We start from the raw sequence: 24936 nt of genomic DNA, 5'->3' as shown, positions 1-24936 counted from the left end.
AGACACACCAGAAGAGGACATCAGATCCCATTACAGATGGTTGTGAGCCACCATGTGGTTGCTGAGATTTGAACTTAGGACCTTTGGAAGTGCAGTCAGCGTTCTTAACCACTGAGCCATCTCTCCAGCCCCTTACATGTGGTTTTAAGGTATATGCACACTGATACTGCTCCCATTAGGATTTGGCACCTTAGTTGGATATGATAACTTAGACCAGTAATCCTAGCACTTGGGGAGGCTAAAGCAGTAGGGTCTTGCATTCAAGGCCAGCCTGGGCTACCTAATTAGTTACACCCCACCTGCCAAACTCCCAAGGAAAATGCCAAACAAAAGAACTGGAACCTAGTTCTCTTGCTCCTTCAGTGTGGACTGGACTTAGGGGAGCAATTGTAGCAATCAAAGAAGTCAGAATGTGTCATGACTGGGTCATTAAGAGGTACTTTGATTTTCTTTTCTCTCATGAAGATTGAGCATTCTGTAAAATGTTTGCTGGTTTGTCAAGAATAGTCCTATAGAGGGGACTAAAGTGACATGGAACTGTAACGTCCTGCCAAGAGGTATGTAGGCTGATGGCATATGGGTATGATAAATCAGAGCCACCTAACTAGGCCACTCCCAGATCCTGACCTTCTAAACCCAGACATATTTGTTCTGTTTTGAGACAAGGTCTCACTGTGTAGCTCAATTTTTGAATTGGTGCTTAATTCCCTTGCCCCTTTGCCTCACAAAGGCTAGAACTGCACGCAGCAGCAGCAGCAGCAGCAGCAGCATGCCTGATGTAGTCATTAAGCTTTGTGGTAATATGGTACCAACAGATACCTAATAAATCACCAAAATCTTCCCAGCAAAGAACATGAGAAGTCAGTTTAGAGAGATGGCTCAGTGGTTAAGAGCACTGTCTGCTCTTCCAGAGGTCCTGAGTTCAAATCTCAGCAACCACATGGAGGCTCACAACCATCTGTAATGAGATCTGATGCCTTCTTCTGGTGTGTCTGAAGACAGCGACAGTGTGCTCACATACATACATACATACATATATACATAAATCTTTAAAAACAAAACATGAAAAGTATTCCTTTTATTTAAATCATATAGACACACACACACAGATGGGGGGGGGGAGAGGAGACAGGGTCTCTATGTATTCAGGGTCTCTGTATTCTGGGTTGGCCTGGAACTTACTACATAGGCCAGGATAGTTTCACACTCTTAGTCCTCCTACCTAGTACTACAGATGTGCATCACCATGCCTAACTTTATCTATTTATATGAAAATGGAGTCTTACTAAGTTTTCTTTTTTTTCTTACTAAGTTTCCCAAGAAGGTCTCAGACTCCTGGGCTCAAGTCATCCTCCTGCTCCAGCTTCTGAAAAGGTGAGACTAGAGATAACTATGGGCTTTAATTTTGTTTTATAGATAGGGTCTTACTATATAGCCTGGCTGGTTAGGAACTTGCTATACAGACCAGGCTGACCTCAACCTTACCTTTACCTCCCAAGCGTTAATATTAAGCAAATGCTGTAACACTTACCTGCAGCCCTTAATATTGATACTCTTGAGTTTACCAAGGCCTTCTTTGTGCCCTAACAGTATCTAATTCTGTAGCTGTTAATACAAAAGGTGCTTTTCTCATGTAAGTGGAAGGTTAGAAAGATACTGTGTTCTTTTTGTCAACCTGCCACAAGCTAGTCATCTGGGCAAAGGGAACCCCACATGAGAAAATGCTTTCCTTAGACTGACCTGTAGGCAAGCCTATGGGGCATTTTCTTGAAAAAAAGATTGATGTAGGAAGGCACAGCCCACTGTAGGCAGTGCCATCCCTGGGCAGAATATTCTGGGTTGCATGAGAAAGCAGGCTGAACAAGCAGCTGTGATGGTTATTCTTGGTTAACAACTTGACCACATCTGGAATTAACTAAAATCCAAAAATAGAGGGCACACCAATGGGGAATTTTATTTTCTTAATTCGAAGTAGAAAGATCCAATTCTAATCTAGATCTTAAAGCCAGAGGACATATGTGTTTAACTTGGGTCTTGAGGTGGGAAGACACGCTAATAATCTGGCCATACCTTGTCCTGGACGTCTATATAAGGCTGAGGAAGGAGATCCTCTCACCTTGTTGGCAAGTCCATTCCTTCACTGGCATTAGAGCCTACTGCTTTGGGAATCCAGCACATACTAAATACCAGCTAGGACAACTACTGGATTCTTGAACTTTCTGTTTGCAGCCATTGTCCAGCTGCTGTTGGATTAGCTGGACTGCAGCCTGTAAATCATTCTAATACCATATATATTTTTTCCATTCATTCATTCTACAAGTTCTGTTACTCCAGAGAACCCTGATACAGCAGCATTCTTCCACAGGAGCTCTGCTTCTGTCTCCAGGTTCCTGCCCTGACTTTCCTTTAAGATGAAAGGTATAAGGTGAAATAAACTCTTCCTCCCCAAATTGCTTTTGGCCATAGTTTTTATCAACAGCAATAGAAAGCACAAATTAAGACAGAAATGACAATATATTATACATACATACATACACACACATACATATATAAAATCTCAAGCGTAAATGTGCTTAGCAGACACCTCTTTCTTTCCAAACTATGAATCCTCTCTATCCTTTGTAATATTTTGTGTGTATGTGTGAGAGGATGCACATGTTGACATCGGCGGACAACTTTCAGGAAGTCTGTTCTCTTGTACCATGTGGTTCCTGGGAACAGAACCTCTGGTCCTCAGTCTTGGCAGCAAGTTCCTTTATCCACTGAACCATATCATCAATCCATCCACACCCCTGCACGATTTTTTAGACAGGATCTGTTTATCTTGCTCAAGCTGTATTCAACTGTGAGCCTTTGTCTCAACCTCCTAAGTGCTAGGATTAAAAGTTTATGCTGCTATGCCTAGCTGAGACTTACAAAATTAGTTATTGTCATTTGGGTTTGTAAAATTTAAGTGTATGGATGCTGTGCCTATGTATACATCTGTGCACAATATGCCTGGTGTCCCTGGAAACCAGAAGAGGGAGCCAGATCCCCTGGGACTGCAGTTATAGATGGTTGTAAGCTGCCATATAGGCCCTGGAAATTGAACCAAGGTCCTCTCGAAGAGCAGCCAGTGTTTTAAACCACTGAGTTATCTCTCCGGCATTATACTATTATATCAAGACTTAGTCCTTCTATTTCATTTTCATTTTCTGTACTTACATAACTCAGTTGGTAGAATGTTTGCATATCATGCATAAAATTCTGCATCCAATCCCTAGAACTGCAAAGTCTGTTTTGTGGTGGTCCAGACCTGTAATCCCAGCAGTTTGCTTGCTACATATTGAGGTTGTGATGGTTTATAAATGTTTGGCCCAGAGAGTGGCACTATTAGGAGGTGTGGCCTTTTTGGAGTAGGTGTCTCATGTTGGGTGTGGGCTAAAAGACACTCACCCTAGCTCCCTGGAAGTGAGTCTTCCATTAGCAGCCTTCAGATGAAGATGTAGAACTCTCAGCTCCTCCTGTACCATGTCTGGCTAGATACTGCCATACTCCTGCCTTGACGATAATGGACTGAACCTCTAAACCTGTAAACCAGCCCCAATTAGATGTTGTCCTTAATCATGGTGTCTGTTCATAGCAGTAAAACCCTAAGACAGAGGTGAAGGCTGTTTGTGCGTGCACATGTGTGTATATGTGTGTTCACACTCAGTCTTTCATTTCTCAGAGTTTAGTAGGCACTGTAATTTCTGTCTTGTAATTTGTATCTTGGTCATGATTCTTCTGCTTGCTTAACCCTTATGCTGTGAGGAACCCTACCAAAAGGCTCAGGTCTAAGAACCAAAACCTCTTGCCAGTATAACCCTATGAATGGGCCATCATGGAAGTGAAGCCATTTTTAGCCGACAACTCAACTGAAACCTCAGGAACAACCCTGTGGAAAAGCCACCCAACTAAGCTACTTCCAGATTCCTGACCCTTGGAAACTACAAGAGAAATCCTTGTTGTTTTGAGCTGCTAAGTTTGAAAGTAACTTGTCCTAAGTAGCTGATACATCTGGTCTACTTTTTCTCTGCCAATAGTTTCACTGACTTGCTATGTATATTCTAGTCATGAGTTCAAGTTACTGAAGTTACCCACTACTTTAGCTGGCAAAATGCATTGAGGAAGCCTGGGACCAAATCCCGCCTGTTCACGTAACTAGACTTTGTGGTGTGGAGAAAAGTGTGAGGGATGAGCCAGACTATTTGACCCCTAGCACTACAGAAGCAGTTATTACTCACACCTGCTCTCATAACACCTGCAAATGTTCTAGTCAAGGAGTCATCATCAAACCCTTAGGGAAAAGCCCTTTAAAAGGAGGCAGTCTTCCTCAGAGTACCCAGCAGTGTTAGAGTCTGGAGGACTGTTGGCTCTGACTGGCCATTTCTTCTCCTAGGATAGTTGCTCTTTCACACTAGCCGTCTAGACACCTGTACCTGGGATTTGGATGATTTCTTCAGTAAGAGAGCAGGCAAAGATTTTTCCCCCAAGGAATGCTGGAGAAAAGAGAAGAGCCATACTAACTTGCATTTCCATTTCCCTAGCCTGGACTGTATCTGTCCCTCAAAACATACCAATTCAAGGTTGTCTTCTATGGGCTGGAGAGATGGCTCAGTGGTTAAAAGCTCGGGCCACATAGGCCACTTTTCCAAAGGACTTAGGTTCAGTTCCTAGTACCCACATGGTAGGTCACAGCTATTTGTAAATCCAATTCTAGGGAATACAACATCCTCACAGAGACATACATGCAGGCAAAACACCAATGTACTAAAAGCAAATAAAGACTTGAAAAAATGAATGAAAGAAAAAGAAAAGACCACTTTCTATGCCCTCGTGGGTCTCAGAGCTGTGTTGCAATTTCTAGAACCTGTTTCCTTTAAATTTTTTAGAGAGATAGTTCCTCTATATAACATTGAAACTGTATAGTGTCTTGGAACTCACTACATAAACCAGGCTGGCCTTGAACTCAGAGATCTGCCTACTATGTGCTGAGATTTAAGGCATATGCCACCATGCCCGGATCTAAACAATTTTTAAAAATTACATACTTATTCATTTCATGTGTGTTTGGGAGGCAGGGAGTCCATGTAAAGGTCAAAGGACAACTTACATCCATGAGTCAGTTCTCTCCATGAGGGCCCTGGGGAACAAAATCAGCCTATCAGGCTTGGTGGCAACTGCCCTTAACTAAGCCATCTTGTCCGCTCTGGAACCTGGGTTTTCCTCTGTAGTTTCTCTAGTGGTGATCTCAGCAGCTTATTTGCCATCTTGGAATGGACGGAAGGCTCAGGTATCCTATAGAAAGAGTAGAAGTTTCTGCCTTTCAGAGTCCAATCCTCTTGTTCAAAGAATGGATTCATTGGCATTCTTAAGGTTTCAAGCTGCCATGCACAGAATTGACTCGTATGGCCCTTTAAATAGCAGATGGCACATTGTTTTAAGAGCGCTGTCTGCCAGGCAGTGCTGGCACCCTACTCCTCCCAGCACTCAGGAGGCAGAGGCAGGAGGATCTCTGTGAGTTTGAGGGCAGCCTGGTCTACAGAGCAAGTTTCAAGAGAGCCAAGGCTACACAGAGAAACCATGTCTCAAAATACTAGACAGAACAAAACAACAGCAAAAAAGAATACTGGCTGTTCTTCCAGGGGATCTGGGTTTGTTTCCAGCACTCAAATGGGAGTTTACAACCATCTATAACTCCAGTTCCAGGATATCTGGCATCATTTTCTGGCCCCTGCAGGCAACTGCCATACAATCGATGCATAGACACAGATGTAGGCAAAACACCCATAGAATTAACATTAAAGACAATCATGGTGGCACATACTTTTAATCCCAGCACTCAGGAGGCAGAGGCAGGGCTGAGTTGGAGGCCAGCCAGGTTGCATAGCAACTTCTAGATCAGCCAAAGCTACATAGAGACTCTGTCAAAACAAAATTAAAATGCTTAAAAGAATAATTAAACCAGAACTCATTAATAGTAGAACACACCCCATAGAGTGTCAAAGGACACTGACAAAAGGAACCCATAAGGTCCCCAGAACGCCCTTATACCCTTGTATCGTGGATGGACGGCTTCTATGAGGTCCAAGCCCTTATTCACAGTGTATACTTGGTAGGCCCATAATGTCTAAATATGCTGGACACTTAAATAAGATAGTTTTGTTCTGCTCTTCAAGTGACTAATCCTCTACCAACACTAGGGGATAATAAGACCTGTTTAAGGGCCATCCTCAGCTTCACATGTTAATCTGGGGGGGGCACGTAAGAAGATACTTTCCCTGATGTCCCTTCATCTCTGTCAGCAAATCTTCTAGTGAGACCTAGCACAAGGTCCTTCCTTGGGGACCCCAGTTAACTCATCCACCACCCATCATATCCTTAGTACAAGGACAGTTTCCTTGTGAGAGAACACATTCTGATTGGGGAAGAGGGGTTGCTTTTGAGACATTCTTCATTCTGTAGCCCAAGTAGCTAAGAATATATGTGCATATCTCTGCAGCCTGGTCAAGGACCTGTTTGTTTTTTGTTTGTTTGTTTGCTTGTTTTTAGATTTATTTATTTATGCCATGTAGATGCTTGGTGGCCATAGACTTTGAGTTATAGATGGTTGTAAGCCACCATGTGGGTGCTAGACACTGAGTGCAGGTCCTCTGCAAGAATAATGAGTATTCATTATTTTATATGCATTGGTGTTTTGCTGCACATGTCTGTGTGAGGGTGTCAGATCTTGGAGTAACAGAGTTGTGAGCCGCCATGTGGGTACTGGAAATTAAACCTGAGTCCTCCGGAAGAGCAGTCACTGCTCTAACCACTCATAATGAGTGTCCTTGTTTTTTTCTTCAAGACAGGGTTTCTCTGTGTAGCCCTGGCTCTGTAGCCCAGGCTGGTTCTGAACTCAGAGATCAGCTTGCCTTTGCCTCCTGAGTGCTGGGATGAAAGGTGTGTGCTGCCGCTGCCACCATCACCACCAGGTGGTAATGTCTGTAACCCGAGTCATCATCTAGCCCCAAGGAACTGATTTGTACTGTTATCTTGCAAATACTTAGGCAAACTCTTTTAAGGCCCAAATTTCCTCAGTGCTTGATTTTTTAAAGCTACATTAGTGATGTGGAACAGGCAAATATGCCGAAATAGTTAAGGCAGGATATAGGGCTCTAACCATGGCATGTCCATCCCACAAACTGGTTCCAAAGCACATGGAATGATAGAGCAGTCCCTGGGCTGGGCTCATCAATAACTGATTTCGACAACTATTCTTGTGGCAGAAAAAGCAGGAACCATCATCCTACATCAACTGAAGTATTTCAGTCACATCAACTAAAGAGCCCCCCAGTAACTTGTATACCATCCAGGAAATGAGAAATACACAAACACAATAACCTTTGTGTATGGAAAGTATAGTTTAGAAACAACAAAACCAGAAAGAGGCTGTGGCCTCTGTGGGGCAGTGCCAACGCTGAGCCACACATACTCAAACCTGGGAAGAGAGGGCCTCAAGCTCCAACATGTCTGGGGATGGCAGGCAGGGAATAAGGTCTCACATATAGTCGGCCCTCATGGCAAAGACTGGAGTACCATTAGGGTTGGAAGGCTGGAGGGAGTATAATCAAGATGGAGCTGTGGCTTCAGCCCCCTCCTCAGAGTCCCACACTTCAGACTGTAGGTAATCAGCAAAGAGAGCCTTGGCCCTGCGCAAGACGCGCCCTAGATGGTGTTTGCGCACCAGGCGGTCGAAATGCATGGCTAGCTCGTTGTAATCCAGCCCATTGCGCATGATGTGATCTCTGTGCTCCAGCAGTATAGCCAGGCAGAGGAAGAGCATGAATGGGTTTCCTCGGCCAAACTCCTGGGGTGGGGGAAGGCCCATTGGAGGTGGAGGTGGTACAGGCTTCCCAGGGTCTCTGGGAGAACCTAGCTCTTGCATCAAGGGGGATCCTACAGCTATGTCACCAGAAGGAGAAGCCTCCTGGGTAGATGGAGGAGATGATGAAGATGGGGAATCAGGCCGAGAAGAGGAGGAGAGGAGTGGATCTGAGGAATTCAGCAAGGGTTCAGAGAGGGACTTAGAGCTAATGAGGGTAGCTGGGTGAGATAGTTGGACCATTAGGTCCTTCCTGCGGCCCATGGTATCCCTGAGTTGTTGGAGACCATCCAGGCTGGCTTGTCTTAGGAGACGTCCCCCACCACTAGGTCCCTGGTTAGATGTGGCTAAGTGGACAACATCATCTTCAAATGCACTGCTTCCTCCACCAGCAGGCCTCAGCATGTGCCTCTGACGCACTGGCCGTCCCCTGTGGCTACCAAAGCCAGTGTCTGCTACTTGGCTGGGAGGTCCAACAAGCTCTACTTCGTGTTCAGGAGGGTCAGGGGGCAGTGAACTCCAGGTGACTTCTAGCATTCGGAGAGCATCATCAAAAGCGAACTCACGCTTAAGCTCCAGCAGCAGCCAGCGGTAACAGAAAAAGAGGTCGTCGGCACCTGCTTCTTGCAGGTACTGGTAGAAGTCTGGGTCAGCGTGTCTCAATAACAGCTTGAGGTGGGCAAACTTGGTGGCCATAGCACGGCCATCAGGGTGGAAGTTGGCAGCTAGGCGTTTCATGATGCCACAAAAGCATACAAAGGCATGTCCTTCATGGTCCATGACAGCAAGGATTGGTGAAGCCAGGTCACTCATACCCTGGCAGTATGATACCTGTGGATGGGTAACGGCATAGGTGGTGAGCAGGTCATGCAGGGCCCGTAGGTGTGGGCCATCCTCAGGCCCTGCGTAGTAGGGATGGGCTCGGTCTGTGCGAAGCACGTCCTTAAGGACTGTGCTGCGGATGAATTCCAGGTCCTCGGGGTTCACTCGCTGGGCCCACTCGCTTTTGAGCTGCTCGTACTCGCGGCTCTTACGTTTCATGTAGTCTATCCGCTCACGGCCTGTCAGCCCATCTGGGTACACATTCAGAAGGTACCGCCATACCACCTGGCCAGAGACAGAAGAGATGTGGCTGAGTTTCAACTAGTGAGCTGCTGTACCCATGTGTGTCAACCAGTGACCTCCCGTCTCTCGTGACCTCTGTCCTAGGAATAGTTATGCCTTCCTGACAGTAAGACCTACCTGACACAGACCCTCCTTTCCTGGGATTTCTCTACCCTACCTGTGATAATCTGTTCTACTGACTGTATCTCACAGAGTGATGGGTTCAGTGACTGACTGAGGCGGCTCACTTTTCGAAGTGAAGGCTCCACACCACCGTGGTAGATCCTCAAGCGCAACTCCTCAGGCCGGGAGAGCTGACCTTCATGATTCAGGTATGTGTGGAATTCAGCATCACTCAGAGGTGGCTTGAAAGGCTTGATATCTTCCCCATAAGACCAACTCAGCACCTGCTGAACCTTAGACAGTGTACGACCCACCTGGGAAGGAAAAAGGATGAAAAGGTCACCTGTGCAGGATAGGGCAGGTGCCAACCAGCAAGCTCTAGAATGGCAATATCAGATAAGCCCTTCCCTCCAACCACAGCTGGAGTGCCCCAGGCTCCTGAATTTACCTGAGAGAGGATGGATTGTGTGAAAGGCAAGGCAGCTGTCGTTAGTGAGGATCGCTTCTCGGCCAGTAGGACATCAGATCCAATGACATCTTTGGGGCTAATTATGTCCCAGTCTTCCAGCAACGGGCCTGAGCACACAGAGGAAAGCACTGTAAGAACAGGGTGTGAACCCAGACCACAGGCTGGGTTCCTTTGCTGAAGCTTAGCTACCTGCAGGGCAACAAGCAACATCTATTTCTTCATCCCTGTTTCATCCAAACGATAATAATTTTTAAAATTCAGCCATTACTTATCTTACATGGGAACTATTTCGCAAAATGACTGGGGAGCCTTTAATACTTGAATGATTTATTGAGTTCTTACTATGTGGAAGGCACTGGGACAAGGGACTAACCTTAAGAAAGAATAATTTACTTTAAAAAAAGATTTATTTGTTTATTTTATGTATGTGAGTAGCACATGTGAGCACTGACTGTTCTTCCAGAGGTCCTGAGTTCAAATCCCAGCAACCACATGGTGGCTCACAACCATCTGTAATGGGATCTGTTGCCCTCTTCTGGTGTGTCTGAGGACAGCTACAGAGTACTCACATACATAAATAAATAAATCTTTTTCAAAATCTCTTTTTTTTATCACAATTCCCACTTTAAGTATGATATGGCTGTAGCAGCAGTGGCCACCTAAAGGGTAAGTTCAAGAATCCCTTTTTATTTTTTTCTTTAAAATTAAAAATAAGATGGGCAGTGGCGGCACAGGCCTTTAATCCCAGCACTCAGGAGGCGGAGGCAGAGGCAGGTGGATCTCTGAGCTCAAGGCCAGCCTGGTCTACAAAGTGAGTTCCAGAACAGTCAAACTGACAGAGAAACCCTCTCTTGAAAATACAAATAAAAATTTTATGTGTATGTGTTTTTGTCTACATGTATGTGTATCATATGCATGCCTAGTGCGGAGGAAGGCCAGAAGAGAGGCCATCAGATCTTTCAGGACTGGTGTCACAGAGTTATGAGCAGTCATGTGGGAGTTGGGAACTGAACCTGGCTCCTCTGGTAGAGCGCCGGTGCTCTTCACTGCTGAGTCATGGCTCCAGCCCTTTTCTTTATGGAGGGATATATCCACGCATGTGGGAACCTGTGGAGTCCTACAGAAGCCTCGGATTTCCCTGGACTTGTGCAATTGTGGAAGTTGTGAGCCACCATATTGGATGCTGGGAATTGAACTCAGGTCCCCTGAAAGAATAACCCTTTTATAAAAGCATTTATTTTATTTTGAATTATGGTCATAGGTGTGCTTGTGCTGGGGTATGTACATGTAAAATGGAGATGCCCATGGTATTCAGAAGACCTCATATCTCCTGGAACTGGAGTTATCAGCAGTTGTGAGTCCCCTGACAAGTGTGCTGGGAACTAAACCTTAGTCCTTTAAAAGAGCAATATGCTGCTCATAACCACTTAGCCATCTCTCCAGTCCCATTTTTTAAATTAAAAATTACATTTACTGCCAGACGGATGAGGTAGTGCATGCCTTTAATCCCAGCACTCAGGAGGTAGAAGCAGGAAATTTTTTGAGTTTAAGGCCAGCCTGATTTACAGAGTAAATTCCAAGCCAGCCAGGGCTACACAGAGAAACTCTGTATCAATAAAATAAAACAAAACTAAATTTAAAAAAAAAGATAATCATTTACTGTGTAGGTACATGTATGTGCCACAGTGCATGTGTGGAGGTTACAGAACAATATATGGTAATCACCTTTCTTGCTTTGCCATGTAGATCTTAGAAATCGAACTCAGGTTGTCAGGCTTAGTGGCAAGTGCCTTTTTACCTTACCGGCTGAGCCAGCTCACCCCAATAGGCACTCTTAACTGCTGAACCATCTCAGCTACCATGAATCCTGTGTGTGTACACACATGCACATGTGTGGTGGGGATAGAAACTAAGGCCCCATTTTTATGAAGGGCACTCCATCAACCTACCTTTTTAAAAGATTTATTTATTTATTTTATGTACATGAGTACACTGTCACTGTCTTTAGACACACCAGAAGAGGGCATCAGATCCCATTACAGATGGTTGTGAGCCACCATATTGGTGTTGGGATTTGAACTCAGGACCTCTGGTAGAGCAGTCAGTGCTCTTAACCACTGAGCCATCTCTCCAGCCCAAGAAAGTCACCAAGTAGATGTTGGAGATTGAACTCGGGACCTCTGGAAGAACAGTCAGAGCTCTTAACCCCTGAGCCATCTCTCCAGTCCCTTTTTGTTTTTTGTTTTGTTTTGTTTTGTGTTTTCTCCATCAACCTAACTTTAAGTTTGAGACTTACTAATCTTGCAGAGGATCTGGATTCACTTCTCAGCATTCATACGGGGTGGCTCATTAATCACCTGTAATTCCCATTCTAGGGTCATCTTCCAGCCATCCCAGGCACCTACATGTGCATGGTGTACATATACATTCACATTAAATAAGAAATACTTAGGTTTTTTTTCTTGAGACTGGGTTTCTCTGTGTTGGCTGTTATGGAAGTCACTCTGTAGACCAACCAACCTCACCTCAAACTCAGAGATCCACCTGCCTCTGCCTCTTGAGTGCTGGAATTAAAGGCATGTGTTATTATCACTGCCTGACTTATAAAACCATAAATAAATATTTAAAAATAAAAGGCTCAGAATGAAGCTGGGTGTACTGGCTCATGCTGTGGTCCTGGTATTTGGCAGGATAAAGAGAAACCTATCACAAGTTTACAGTCAGCATGGGCTACACTGCGAATCCCAAGCTGGTATAGGATATATAGTGAGGACCTCAAAGAGCAGGGGTGGAGTGGGAATGGGAGGTAGGGAGGAGTAGGGTTGAAACTTTAAGATACAGCCTGCAAACAAACAGAAAGCTCCAGCAACACTATTAATGTCACAAAGAGCATCAGTCAGCCAAATTTAGTAGCCCATGCCTATAATGCTGGTACTTGGGGAAGTAGAGAAAAAAGGATCCAAAGTTTGAAGCCAGTTGGACTATATGAGACCAAGAGAAGGAGCAGGGAGGAGGGGGGAGAGAGGAGGCCTGAGAGAGGGGAGAGAGAGAAAGGAGGCAGGGAAGGATAAGAGAACAAATACAGTATCAGAGGCTAAAAGTAGTTAACAGGAAAAGAGAAACATTCTATTAAACACTGATAAGCAATAGGAAAATTGAAAACACGTTAAAAATAGGCAAAGGATTTCTGCAAACACAGACCTGTCTAGTGGCAAAACTTGACATAGACCAACAACATGAGGCTATAAATAGTCTTCACATAACCCACTCTGTGTGAATGTGCACACATTTCCTGCACACACATCCAAGAATCTCATTATGGGCTTCTGGCCCAGACCCTATTTGTGGTATTACGTAATATGTGTGTGTGTGTGTGTGTATATATATATATATATATATATATATATATATATATACACATACATACTACATACTAATATATATATATATATATACATACTACATTTTTATCATAAAGTCGTCAAACTTGCCAAACCTTAAACTAATATAGAAATCCAGAATTCTAATGTTTTTCGCCAAAACTGCATATTATTTTAAATTTCACAAGAACAAATTCATGTTTAAATAGCTAAGAAAAAGAACATCAGGAGGATGACAGATGCTTTTTTTTAAATTAAAACTGACCACAAAATCACTGCTATTAAACATAAGTGTTAGCTCTGTGAAATCCCAGCACTTGGGAAGAAGCTGATGAACCTCTGTGAGTTTCAGGCCAGCCAGGGCTACATAGTAAGACCCCATCTAAAAAAGGTGTGTGTGTGTGTGTGTGTTTACATATATGTGTGTGTGTGTGTGTTTACATATGTGTGTGTGTGTGTGTGTGTGTGTATGGCTAGAGAGATGTCTCAGTTATTAAGACCGATAGCTTCTTCCAGAAATTCTGGGTTCTATTTCCAGTGCCTACATAGTGGTTCACAGTCACCTGTAATTCCAGTTCTAAGGGGTTCAATGCCCTCTTCTGGCCTCCAAGGACACCAAGCATGTATATGGTACACACACACACACACACACACACACACACACACACACACACACCCCTACCTAAGGGCACCATAAGAATGTATCAAACCCTTTGAGCTAGAGTTATATGCAGTTATGAAGCTGCTGGATTGTTGGTGCTGGGAACTCAATTCAGATCTTCTAAAAGAGCGGTATGAGTTCTTAACTGCTAAGCCATCTTTCCAGCCCATACTTTTTCTTTCTTTCTAAAATATATTAATTCATTTCTATGTGTATGAGTGGTTTACCTGCATACATGGTTGTATACTTTGGGCATGCCTGGTGCCCATGGAGGCTAGAAAAAGGCACCAGATCCCCCTGGAACTTGAGTTAAAGACAGTTTTAAGCAATCATATGGTTGCTGGATGCGGAACCCAAGTTTCTGCAATAGCAGCATATCTTCTTACAGAGCCTTCATCCAGCCTCAGCCCTATAGTATTTCTTTGAGACAGGGTCTAACTAAGCTGCCTAGGCTGACCATGAACCCACTGCATAGGCTGGTCTTAAACTTGCTATCTCTGCCTCAATCGCTCACACTACAATTAACTATCTGAATTGTTTTTTTTTTTCTCTGTCTGGGAGGAGAGAGAGAGTTTCTGACTGACTATGTAGCCTAGGCTGGCCTTGAGCTCACAGTAATCCTTCTGTCTCAGCCTGATTGCAGGGGCTTAAAGTAATTCACCTGTCTCTGCTTCCTGATTGGTAGGATCACAGACATGTGGTCCTATACACCAGCTGTCTTGTAGAAGATAATACTCAGGAGCTAATACATACTACTGCTATACAAGCATTTTTAAAAATAAGATTTATTTATTTATTTATATAAGCACACTGTAGCTGTCCTCAGACACACCAGAAGAGGGCATCAGACCTCATTACAGATGGTTGTGAGCTACCATGAAGTTGCTGGGAATTGAACTCAGGACCTCTGGAAGAGCAGTCAGGGCTCTTAACTGCTGAGCCATCTCTCCAGCTTGTCATTAACAATATTATACTACAAGACCAAATACTTATCAAGAGTATATCATGGAGGAGAAAGATGGCTCAGGTTGTTCTTCCAAAGGACTTGGGTTCAATTGCCAGCAACCACATGGCAGCTCACAAGTCTGTAATTCCAGTTCTAGGGGATCTGACACCCTCACACAGACATATAAGCAGGCAGAACACCAATGTACATAAAATAAAAATAATTTTAAAGTTTTATAGAAAAGAGTATGATATGTAGATCATAAGCCAGTTGGATATAAATATGAATGTACTCCCATGTCCTTACATAAGAATAAATTTGTTTGTAAATACTAAAGGACTTGTGAGGTTATATAGCAAACTGATCACAGAAGGGGTGTGTGTGTGTGTGTGTGTGTGTGTGTGTGTGTGATGTCTATAAGGTTAAACATAGTGGGGGCTGGAGAGATGGCCCAGTGGTTAAGAGCACTGACTGTTCTTCCAGAGCTCCTGAGCTCAATTCCCAGCAACCACATGGTGGCTCACAACCATCCGTAATGAGATCTGATGCCCTCTTCTGGTGTGTCTGAAGACAGTGACAGTGTGCTCACATACATAAAACAAATAAATCTTTAAAAAAAAAAAACGGTTAAGCATAGTATTCCCTAGAGTCTGTAGGATTTTTGTGCTGGTTTGTTTTGCTTTTTGAGACAGTTTTTTCTGTGTGTAGCCCTGGTTATCCTGGAACTAAAAGATCTATGTCCTCTGCCTCCAGAGTGTTGGGATTAAAAGTGTGTGCCACCACGGCTCTAGCTAGAGTGGCAATGTTTAAAAACATCTTCAATTGGGCTGGAGAGATGTCTCAGTGGTTAAGAGCACTGACTACTCTTCCAGAGGTCCTGAGTTCAAATCCCAACACCCACATGGTGGCTCTGTAATGAGATCTGATGCCCTCTTCTGGTGCGTCTGAAGACAGCTACAGTGCACTTATATATAATAAATAAATAAATAAGTCTTTTTAAAAAACATTTCCAATTATGTTTATTTTTTGTGATACTGAGAATCAAACCCAGGGCCTCAAGCATGCAAGAAAACTGCTCTATCACTGGCCTTCATGTTCATTTTTGATTATTCTTTTAGTACTAGGCACTAAATTCAGGGCCTAGCAAACATAGGCAAATGCTCAAACACTGAGCTACCCTTCTCCCTCCCCCTTCCACAGACACACAGACACACAGACACACAGACACACAGACACAGACACATAGACACACAGACACACACACACACACACACACACACACACACACACACACACGCGCGCCTGGGCCTCAATTTTTATTTTTAATAAGGTGAATGTGTTTAGTAGGTTACTAAACAGTTTGTCAGTTTCCCCAATAAATTCCTTTTCCCAAGGTTAGTTAGGCATTTAGACCAAGCCAGAATTCCCTCAGGGGCTTGAAGAGTTATTTTCTCCTTGCTAAAAGTAAGCATTCTCCTAAGCTCTGGGAAAAAGACCTGGGTTCTTCAATTAACATAAGACTGTGTTACCGATTAGCATGTCAAAGTCTGTGCTAGCCTCCAGGCTCCCTTCCAAGCAGCTTACCCATTCCCTTTTAACCACCCGCAATCTCCACCCCTACCTTACATCCTTCTCCTGAGAGACAGCCTTGGCAGTTTAGTAAACACTCATGCAGCAGCAGTTTCCCAGAGGAAAAAAAAATCTCTTTTACACTTTAAAAACCTTTTCAGTTGTGTGGGAGGTGCCATTGCTAAGACCAAAGATTGCAGATCACCACGGAAGGTGTGAGCCACCTGGTGTGAGCTTTGGGAACCAAACTTGGTCCTCTGCTAAAGATGTATATTGTCTGTGTCACTACAACTTTTCTGTAGTCCCTGAGTTTTGTTTCTTTAAATATTTTAACTTTGCTGGGGCGGTGGTGTCACATGCCTTTAGTCTTAGCACTAAAGGAGGCAGAGCCAGGCAGATCTCTGAGTTGATCTACAGAGTGAGTTCCAGGACAGCCAGGGCTACACAGAGAAACCTTGTCTCAAAAAACAAAACAAAAAAGAAAAAATTAAGTCTAAAAAAATTAATGTTGGACATGGTCCTGCGTGCCTTTAATTCCAGCACTTGGGAAGGAGAGCCGGACAGGCAGATCTCTGAATTTTGGGCCACCAGGGCTACATAGAAAGACCCTGTCTCAATATTAACTCTCAAAACATAACTCCAATAAAATTCCTATCAGGACTTTTATTTCCTACATAACCCTGGCTGCCCTGGATCTTATTAGGTGGACCAGGATTAAAAAAAAAAAAAAAGACCTCGTTGTGGACCTAGGCTAGCCTCAAACTCAAGAGATCCTTCCTCTGCCTCCCCAAGGATGGAGTTAAAGGAATGTGCTACCATGCCTAGTCCTCTCCTTAGCATTTTAGTGGTATGACAAATTAATATGACAAATTAATTCAGTTCAGTAAGAACAGGGGCTGGGAAGTTGGCTCAACTGGGGACGTGCCCGCTGTATAAGCATAGTCTGTATCTCTGCTGCTGCCATCTGTAGGCTAGGGAGATGGCTCCACAAGTCCAGTGACCTGAGTTCTATGCTTAAAAAGCCAGACGTTGTGCGCATCTGTAATCCCAGCACTCCTATGGCGAGATGGGTAATAGAGAAGAGAACTGTCTGGGAGATCATGGGCAGCTAGCCTGGAGTATGCAGTACAGCAAGAGAAAAGGAGACCCTGCCTTAGCAAAATGAACGGAGACACTGACTCTTAAAATTGTCCTCTGACGTCCATGTGTTTCACAGTCCACACGCAGAGATTCACACATGCAAACAGACTGTAACTGCAGCACTGGAGAAACAAAAGCAGAAGCATCCCCAGAGCTTGCTGGTCGGCCATTTAGCCAGCGAGTGGGCTCGAGTTTTATTAAAGCACCCTGTCTGGAAAAGTTACATGGAAAAGTGATTGAGGAAGACAGCAACACTCACCCCTGGCCTCCAAACACATGCACATGTGCATGCACATATTCACACAAATGCACACATATGCAAACAAGAAGAGTACATTTATAAGTTCTTCACTAAAAACTTTTAGGGCTGGGGAGATAGCTCAGTGTAAAAGTGCTTGTCTACCATGTGCAAGGCCCTGGTTTCCATTCTCAGTATTGAAAACATCCCTCAAAATAACATTTTTATGAAAGAAAACACTAAAACTATCATAACCTGTATGTGGCAGTTTACACCTGTAATCTTAGGACCTAAAAGGCCAAAAAGCACCCAGAGCCACACAGAGCCTGCCAAGAAACAAAGGAAAGGAATACATACAAGGCCCCACACAGAGCCAGTGAGATGGACCAACAGGCAAAGGCCCCTGTTATCAAGTCTGGTGGCCTGGTTCAACCCCCAGAACCCACATGGTGGAAGGACAGAGTCCCACAAGTTGACCTCTGTGTGTCACACATGTCCATGCAGTATGGCTCAGTAGGCTGATAAGCTAAATTCAGTCCCCAAGACTCCCGTTATAGAAGGAAGAACTGACTTCTAAAAGCTGTCCTCTGACTTACACATGCATTCTTTAGTATGTTTGTGGACATACATACATACACATATACAAAATAACTAAAGTATAATACACGTTTAAGACAACTCATTTTTGTGTCTTCTCATGGCTTCAGGGAGCTGTTTCTTTCTCAATCAACTTTGCTTGCTAGTCCTTTTAAAGATGTTTGCAAATAAAAAGATCAGAGTAAGAAAGTAACAGACCGTGCATACACTGGAACCTGGTAACTAAGATAGCACTTTTGGAAATGGGGGAAAGAAATGATTCATCAATAACTAAAGAGTTAATTAAAAAAATATTTGAGAAGTCTATCTGCACACGTGTTTGCAATACTTATGGAGGCTAGAAGATGGTGTCAGGATGTGTTATAGACTGTTTTGAATTGCCATGTGGATGCTGAGAACTGAACCCAGGTAATATGGAAGAGTACCAGTACTCCCAACTGCTGAGCCATCCCTCTAACCTGTGGAAAACCATTTGTATAGATAAGTTTATGGTTAGGAAGATGTCTCTGTAGAGTGACTGCCATATAAACATGAGGGCCTGGGCGTGGGTCCCTAGTAGTCCCCAGAACCCACATCAAACGAGAGGCACATATAATCCCAGCTCTTGAAGAGTAGGTAGGAGGGTCCATCAACTTGCTGAACAGCCCATCTAGCCAAATGGTGAGCTCTGGGTTCAGTGAGAAACCATCTCAAAAAAATAGGGTGGATCCCAGGCATGGTGGTGCACGCCTTTAATCCCAGCACTTGAGAGGCAGAGGCAGGCAGATCTCTGTGAGTTCCATTTTTCTGTGCCCTACTGTCTTTATTTTCTCCCAACTCTTTCTTCCTCCTCCTCTATTTCCTCCTGATCTCCTCTCTGCATCCTTCTCTTCCTTCCTTTTTCAAGGTTACCAAGCATTTTTTTCTTTTTGACAGGATTTTTCTGTGTAGCCCTGGCTATCCTGGAACTCACTGTGTAGACAAGGCTGACCTCAAACTCACAGATTTTCCTGCCTCTGCCTCCCAAATTCTGGAATTAGAGGCATATGCTACCCTAGCTTTGTAAGATTATCTGGACAATTAACTATATTCATTAAATAGCCAGGTATTCCATTTAGCTATTGACGTTTACCATGATGTCAATAAAATACCCCAGGAATCCCAAATAGGTACAAATTTTTTCTAAGGCTATGAACTATACGGCTCTATCATATTTTATTACAAAAATGAAACAAAAAACATGCTGCTTTGGCAAGATGTTTTAGTGGTTCTTTAAGGCACTTGCTGCCAAGCCGGAGGACCTGAGTGTGATCCCCAGGATTTACATGACAGGAGAGAACTGACTCCCATAAGTTCACTGACCTTTACATATGTGTCATGGCACACATGCCCATGTGTGCTCATGCACACACACATATAATAAATAAACAAAGTTGATTTTAAAAGCTTGCTGGATGTTCAGCATTGCTGCGTGTGTTGCATTCCTATAAAGCTGAGGTGGAAGAACTGTTATAATTTACGTCAGCTCAGGAAACACAGTGAGACCTATCTTAAAATAATACTTGCCTAGCAAACAGATGGTCTTGTATTCAATTCTTCGAACCAAAACAAAACCAGCCAGTAACAGCCAAGTATGGTGGGCTATGTTAGCCTAGCACTCGGGAGGCATAGACAGAAGGTATCATTTTAAGTTTGATGCCAGCAAGATTTACATGGCAAGTTCCTGGCTACCCAGGTCTATATACCACATCTATTTAAAAAAAAAAAAAAGACAAAACCAAAACCAAATCCAAACCCATAAAATGTTAAAAACAGAATACAGTGTGTGGTACTGGCGAGATGGCTCAAAGAAACTGGCTGCTCTTCAAGAAGACCAGGGTTTGAATCCCAGAAGGTATCTCACAGCCGTCTCTAATTCTAGTTCAGGAGAGCCTATATCCTCTTGTGGCCTCCTCGGGCACCAAGCACACATGCAGCAGTGCATACATGTAGCACATACATGCAGGCAAAATACCCTTTATGTTAAAAAACAACAACAACAAAAAAACCCAACCAAATGAACAAAATCCCATCACCACCACCAAAACACTAGCAGAATGCACACTGGAGGTGTCTGTATAGCTTGGTGGCACAGCTTGCTGTGAGTGAGCAAGGCCTGCCTTTCTGTCTTGCACTGCAAAAGAGAGCAGACAGAACACCCTGTGCCTATAGCCCTCATCCAGAGTACATCTGCCACATTTGCTTTAGCGTACCCCTTCTACATGTAAACACATTGCTGTAAAATTCCTTGGAGCACCATGCATTCTGCCCCTTCACAAGTAAGTGGGTTTTTCCCCAAGAACATGGATATTTTCCTTCAGTAAGCCTGAAGTCATTGCCATACTGCTATGCTTTCAAATGAACTGACGTGATAGGAGAGGCTGAATATTCATAACAGGAAAATTAAAAACCCCAAACCTGAATTATTTTGTAGTTTTGTTTTGAGACAGGGTTGTTTTTATAGCTCAGGCTAGCCTTGAACTTGAGTTTAAAGCACACACATACCATTACTGTAATAATACTTTTGGGGGCAGTACTGATGATTGAACCCAGGTCTTCTGACAAAATTAAAAAACAAACAAACAAACAAACAAAAACAAAAAACTACATCCCAGAGTATAAGGTGTAGAATTATCATCTTATGTAAAAAGCTGGATCTCAACGCAGTTCCCATAAGGCACTGGGTACTCACTGTCCTCTGAGGGCCGAATGTCTACACGCAACTGCAGGTAAGGTTTGGAGGCAGTGGCGAAAGCGGTGCTGAGGTCCCAATCAGAAAGGAGGGAGAGGAAAGCTTCCTGTCCTAGCCGGTCTCGAGCCAGGTAGCTGATGCCAAAGTTCTTCTTCCTGGACAAAGGATGTAAAGGGAGCTCTAGGGATCCCCAGTTCCCTAGCAGCTTCAAGATCAGTTTTACAAAACAAGGAAGGCAATGTGAAAGGTACTGAAAACAACTTCCTTCTATTTGCTGGGAACTATGCTAAGGATTATGGGTATCCTGAGGTTAGGTCATTTATATCCACTTTGTTACACACACAGAGAGAGAAACAGATACACACCTGCTTATATCTGGAGGACACACTGAAAACTGGTAGAAAGTTGGTCCCCTCTGGGGACGGTCCCCTCTGGGGATGGTAACAGTGTAGTTGAGGGACAGAAGTGGAAGAAAGCAGCCTTCTTACTACATAAAAAAAATCAGTCTGTATGGTTGTTATTTTTTTACAACAAGATGTAAATGCACAAATGTTCAACAGCAACTACGAATGTATTCAGATACACTTGTGCAACTACGTAAGGACATATTTTGCCTGATGGTCACTGTAAACCAAGGATTATCCTAAAAAGCCATCAGTTTTATACTATTTACTCTTAACTGCCGAGCCATCTCTCCAGTCCAATCCCACACTATTTCAGTTTGTCACCACAGTCATATATTCCTCCAGAGCAGCGCCCCACAAGATAACCAACACATCTGCCCCCAAGGGATCTCGACTCTCAGCTATCAGACTGGCAAATTTCACAATGTCTTATACTAACCATTATCTGGGAGGACATGAAGAAAACAAGCCATTTTGTTAGTTTTGGGGTTTTTTTTCCTTTTGAGGCAGTTACATTATGTAGCCTAAACTGACTTTCATCCTCCTGTCTCAGCATCTAGAGTACTGACATCACCAAGTTTGGTGAAACAAATGTTTTTTCTTTCTTTCTTTCTCCCTCTCTCTCTCTCTCTCTCTCTCTCTCTCTCTCTCTCTCTCTCTCTCTCTCTCTCTCTCTCTCTCTCTCTTTCTTTTTTGAGATGTCTCTCTATAGCCCAGGCTGTCTTAGTGCTCACTATGTAGATCAGGCTGGCCTTGAACTGTCAGAGATCTGCCTGCCCCTACCTCCAGGGTACTCAGACTAAAGGTGTGGACCATCGTATCCAGCAAAATATTTTCTATGCTGCTGCTGATTGGTAAAACCTGTCTGCAGAGCCATTCTGAAAACATTCCTTGAAGGGTTTTGTTTTGTTTGTTTTTGAGACGGGGTTTCTCTCTGTAGCCTTGGCTGTCCTAAAAGGCCCTGTAGACTAGACTGGCCTTGGACTCAAAAAGATCCACCTGCCTCTGCCTCCTGAGTACTAGAATTAAAGGTATGAACTACAATCACCCGGCTATTCCTTCAAAGTTTGTAGGTACACACCTTGTAGCCCAGAAATACTACTACTAGTTTAACATGACTGCCTCTAGATTCTAAGCAAGATACACATATTCACTGTGGGATTATTTGAAATAAACAAACAAAACAAAACCACAAAGGCCTGACCGTGGCTTTTAAGATGAGTGGCCTGCCTCATCTTCCCACTCACCCATTCAAGTCAAAGGCTCGGATGAGGATATGCTGCAACACATCCAGCGAGGTGATCTGAGGATCGACAGCAAAAGAACGGAACTCGGGGGACAAGAAGCTCTCACATTTCTGGTGAAAGAGGACAGAGGGAGTCCATGAGGGGTACATCATCGTGCGGAAAGAGTGGGTAAAGAGCAGCAGAAGACAGGAGTTGAAGAGCGGGGGGCAGAGACCAGGTTTAGGTGAGATGTTCCTGGTTTTTGTTCTGGGTGAGGGGAAGTCACATAAAGTTTCTAGGCAGAGAAAGGATGGATGTGTCCTTAGAATTTTACAGAGTTCGTGTTTGCTTTACAAAAGCAGACTGGCAGGAACGAAGGCTAATGTAATAGTCCAGGTGTCCAGTCCTTCTAGATTCCCTTAAATATGGTTGCCAGTAGGCTCAGTGGTTAAGAACACCGACTGCTCTCCCAGAGGTCCTGAGTTCAAATCCCAGCAACCACATGGTGGCTCACAACATTCTGTAATAGAATCTGGTGTGCCTGAAGACAGCTACAGTGTAGTCGTATACATACATAAAATAAATAAATCTTTAAAAATACGGTTGCTAGGGTCACCATGTTGAGCCTGACCACAATAAAGCCACCCCCCATGCTGCAATTAATCTAGCAAATCTCCCTGTAACACTGTTGCTCAAATCTTTTTTCAACAGCAAACCTAAGGTCTTGAGCTAGCCCTCCTGACACTCAGAGTTATTTTGAAGTTTATGCTCAACTAGTATTAAACTGCTGAGAGTTACTTTGAGTACATCCTTTCTCCAGACTTTTGTGTGTGCTGATCTCTCTTGGTCTGAACATCCTTCCCACTTCATCTGGCTCCCTAAACCTTTGCCTTAGAGTGCTAACACACTGAAGTGATCTGTTGATCTTTTCAACACTGCCAATGCCAACACTCCAGTCTGAACCACCAGTCACTGCTTTCTGGGATTGCAACAGGTTCCTTCCTCAGAGTATGTATGTATCACAAGCTGTCCACCTGCCCTTCTCCCTCCAGACTGCCTATCACTTTTGCCCCTAAGCTTCCTCCTCCAATATTATGGAAACCTACAGGAACATACCAAGTTTATCTCCACTTGTTAGCCTTTACTTTCAGTATTCCCTCTACCTAGAACTCTTCTACCATCCTAAATGCACATACTAACATATTATTATTATTATTGTTATTGTTGTTGTCCCTCTACCTAGAACTCTTCTCCCATCCTAAATCCTAAATGCACACACTAACATATTATTGTTGTTGTTGTTATTCAGGTCCATGTGACTTGAATCTTCTTTGGGGGATTTTCCTATACAGTTTTGGGTAAAGTAACTCCCTAGAACCTAACTTTTCCTATGTTTTGTGATATTCACCAATATTCAAAACATCTCATTTAGTTGTTTTTGTCCCTCTCCCACAAGCACGTGGGCTCAGGGGTGGGACATGGACGAAAGTGAACTCTCAATGGCTATTTGTTGACTGACTTTAGGACTACCCCTTCTGACAGTAACAGCACCTCCTACATTCCTCCGGACTCCAGAGGCCTCTCCTGTAACCCTACAATCCACCTCTCTACCCGTAGGCTCCACCCATTCACTCCATTGGTCCCTTCCCCTCTATTACCAGTTCCACACCCAACAACACGTCCCCAAGACCCATGCCTTCATTCTCGGATCAATTCCGCTCTCCAGCCTTGCCCTCAGTCTCCAGGTCACGCCCCAAATTTCAGGTCCGATGCTCTATCCTATGACAGCAACGATCTTTTCGTCCACTGGGTGTCCATGCAGGCTGGCCGACCAGTCACTAGCCTCACCTTGACTCGGACCCGTACCACCTCACGCTCTTCCTCTTCAACCGCTGCTGCCGCCTGGGCACCTCCGACGGGCGGGGGCGCTGCCGAGCACGCCAAGTCCGAGGCCGCGGGGGTTGTTGCCATCCCGCTGCTGTCGTTTCTGTTCAGGTGACAACTGATAGTTGCCCCTTTCCCGGCGCACACCCTACAGTGCGGGCGCCCGCGGCCCCACCTTGCACCAGAGCGCAGGCGCAGAGGTTGCTATAAGACCCTTGCCCCTCCCACCTGGCTTTGGCTGGAGGTCGCCTCTGAGCATGCGCCTAGAGTGCCCTTGCCTGGAACCCCGCCTCCCAGAGTGGAGATTTTTGCTCTTTACTGCCCGTGTACAAGTGCCGGTCTAGGTTCCGCCTGTCCAGGTCCCGTGGCGCGGTTGTTTTAGCATTCTACTTCCGGACGAACCGCCGCGTTAAACGGACGAGCTCGACAAAGACGAGAGGGCGGCGAGGAGGCCACAGCGTGCTGACATCAACGTTCCAGAACTTGCTCTGAGTTGCCACGTGCCTCTGGTGACAGATGATGTCATCCGTTTCAAACATTTCCTTGGAATTAACACCCTGAAGGGGGACAATATTTCTCTAAAGGTTTTTTTTTTAATTT

At 44.2% G+C, this 24936-nt stretch overlaps 1 protein-coding gene across 1 annotated transcript; it reads right to left on the bottom strand.

Moving 5' to 3' along the window:
• Positions 1-7472: 7472 nt before the first annotated feature.
• TBC1D25 (TBC1 domain family member 25) lies at positions 7473-24484 on the bottom strand. Its single transcript, XM_080910573.1, has 6 exons — positions 24301-24484; positions 22474-22583; positions 20823-20977; positions 9561-9688; positions 9238-9426; positions 7473-8992 (listed from the first exon to the last, which is right to left on the bottom strand). The coding sequence occupies exons 1-6, from the start codon at positions 24421-24423 to the stop codon at positions 7631-7633; spliced, it is 2067 nt and encodes a 688-aa protein (XP_080766699.1). The 5' UTR covers positions 24424-24484; the 3' UTR covers positions 7473-7630.
• Positions 24485-24936: the final 452 nt, after the last annotated feature.

This window comes from Micromys minutus (genome assembly GCF_963924665.1).
Source record: "Micromys minutus genome assembly, chromosome: X".
NCBI lineage: Eukaryota > Metazoa > Chordata > Mammalia > Rodentia > Muridae > Micromys > Micromys minutus.
This window is presented reverse-complemented; position numbering and strand designations above follow the sequence as displayed.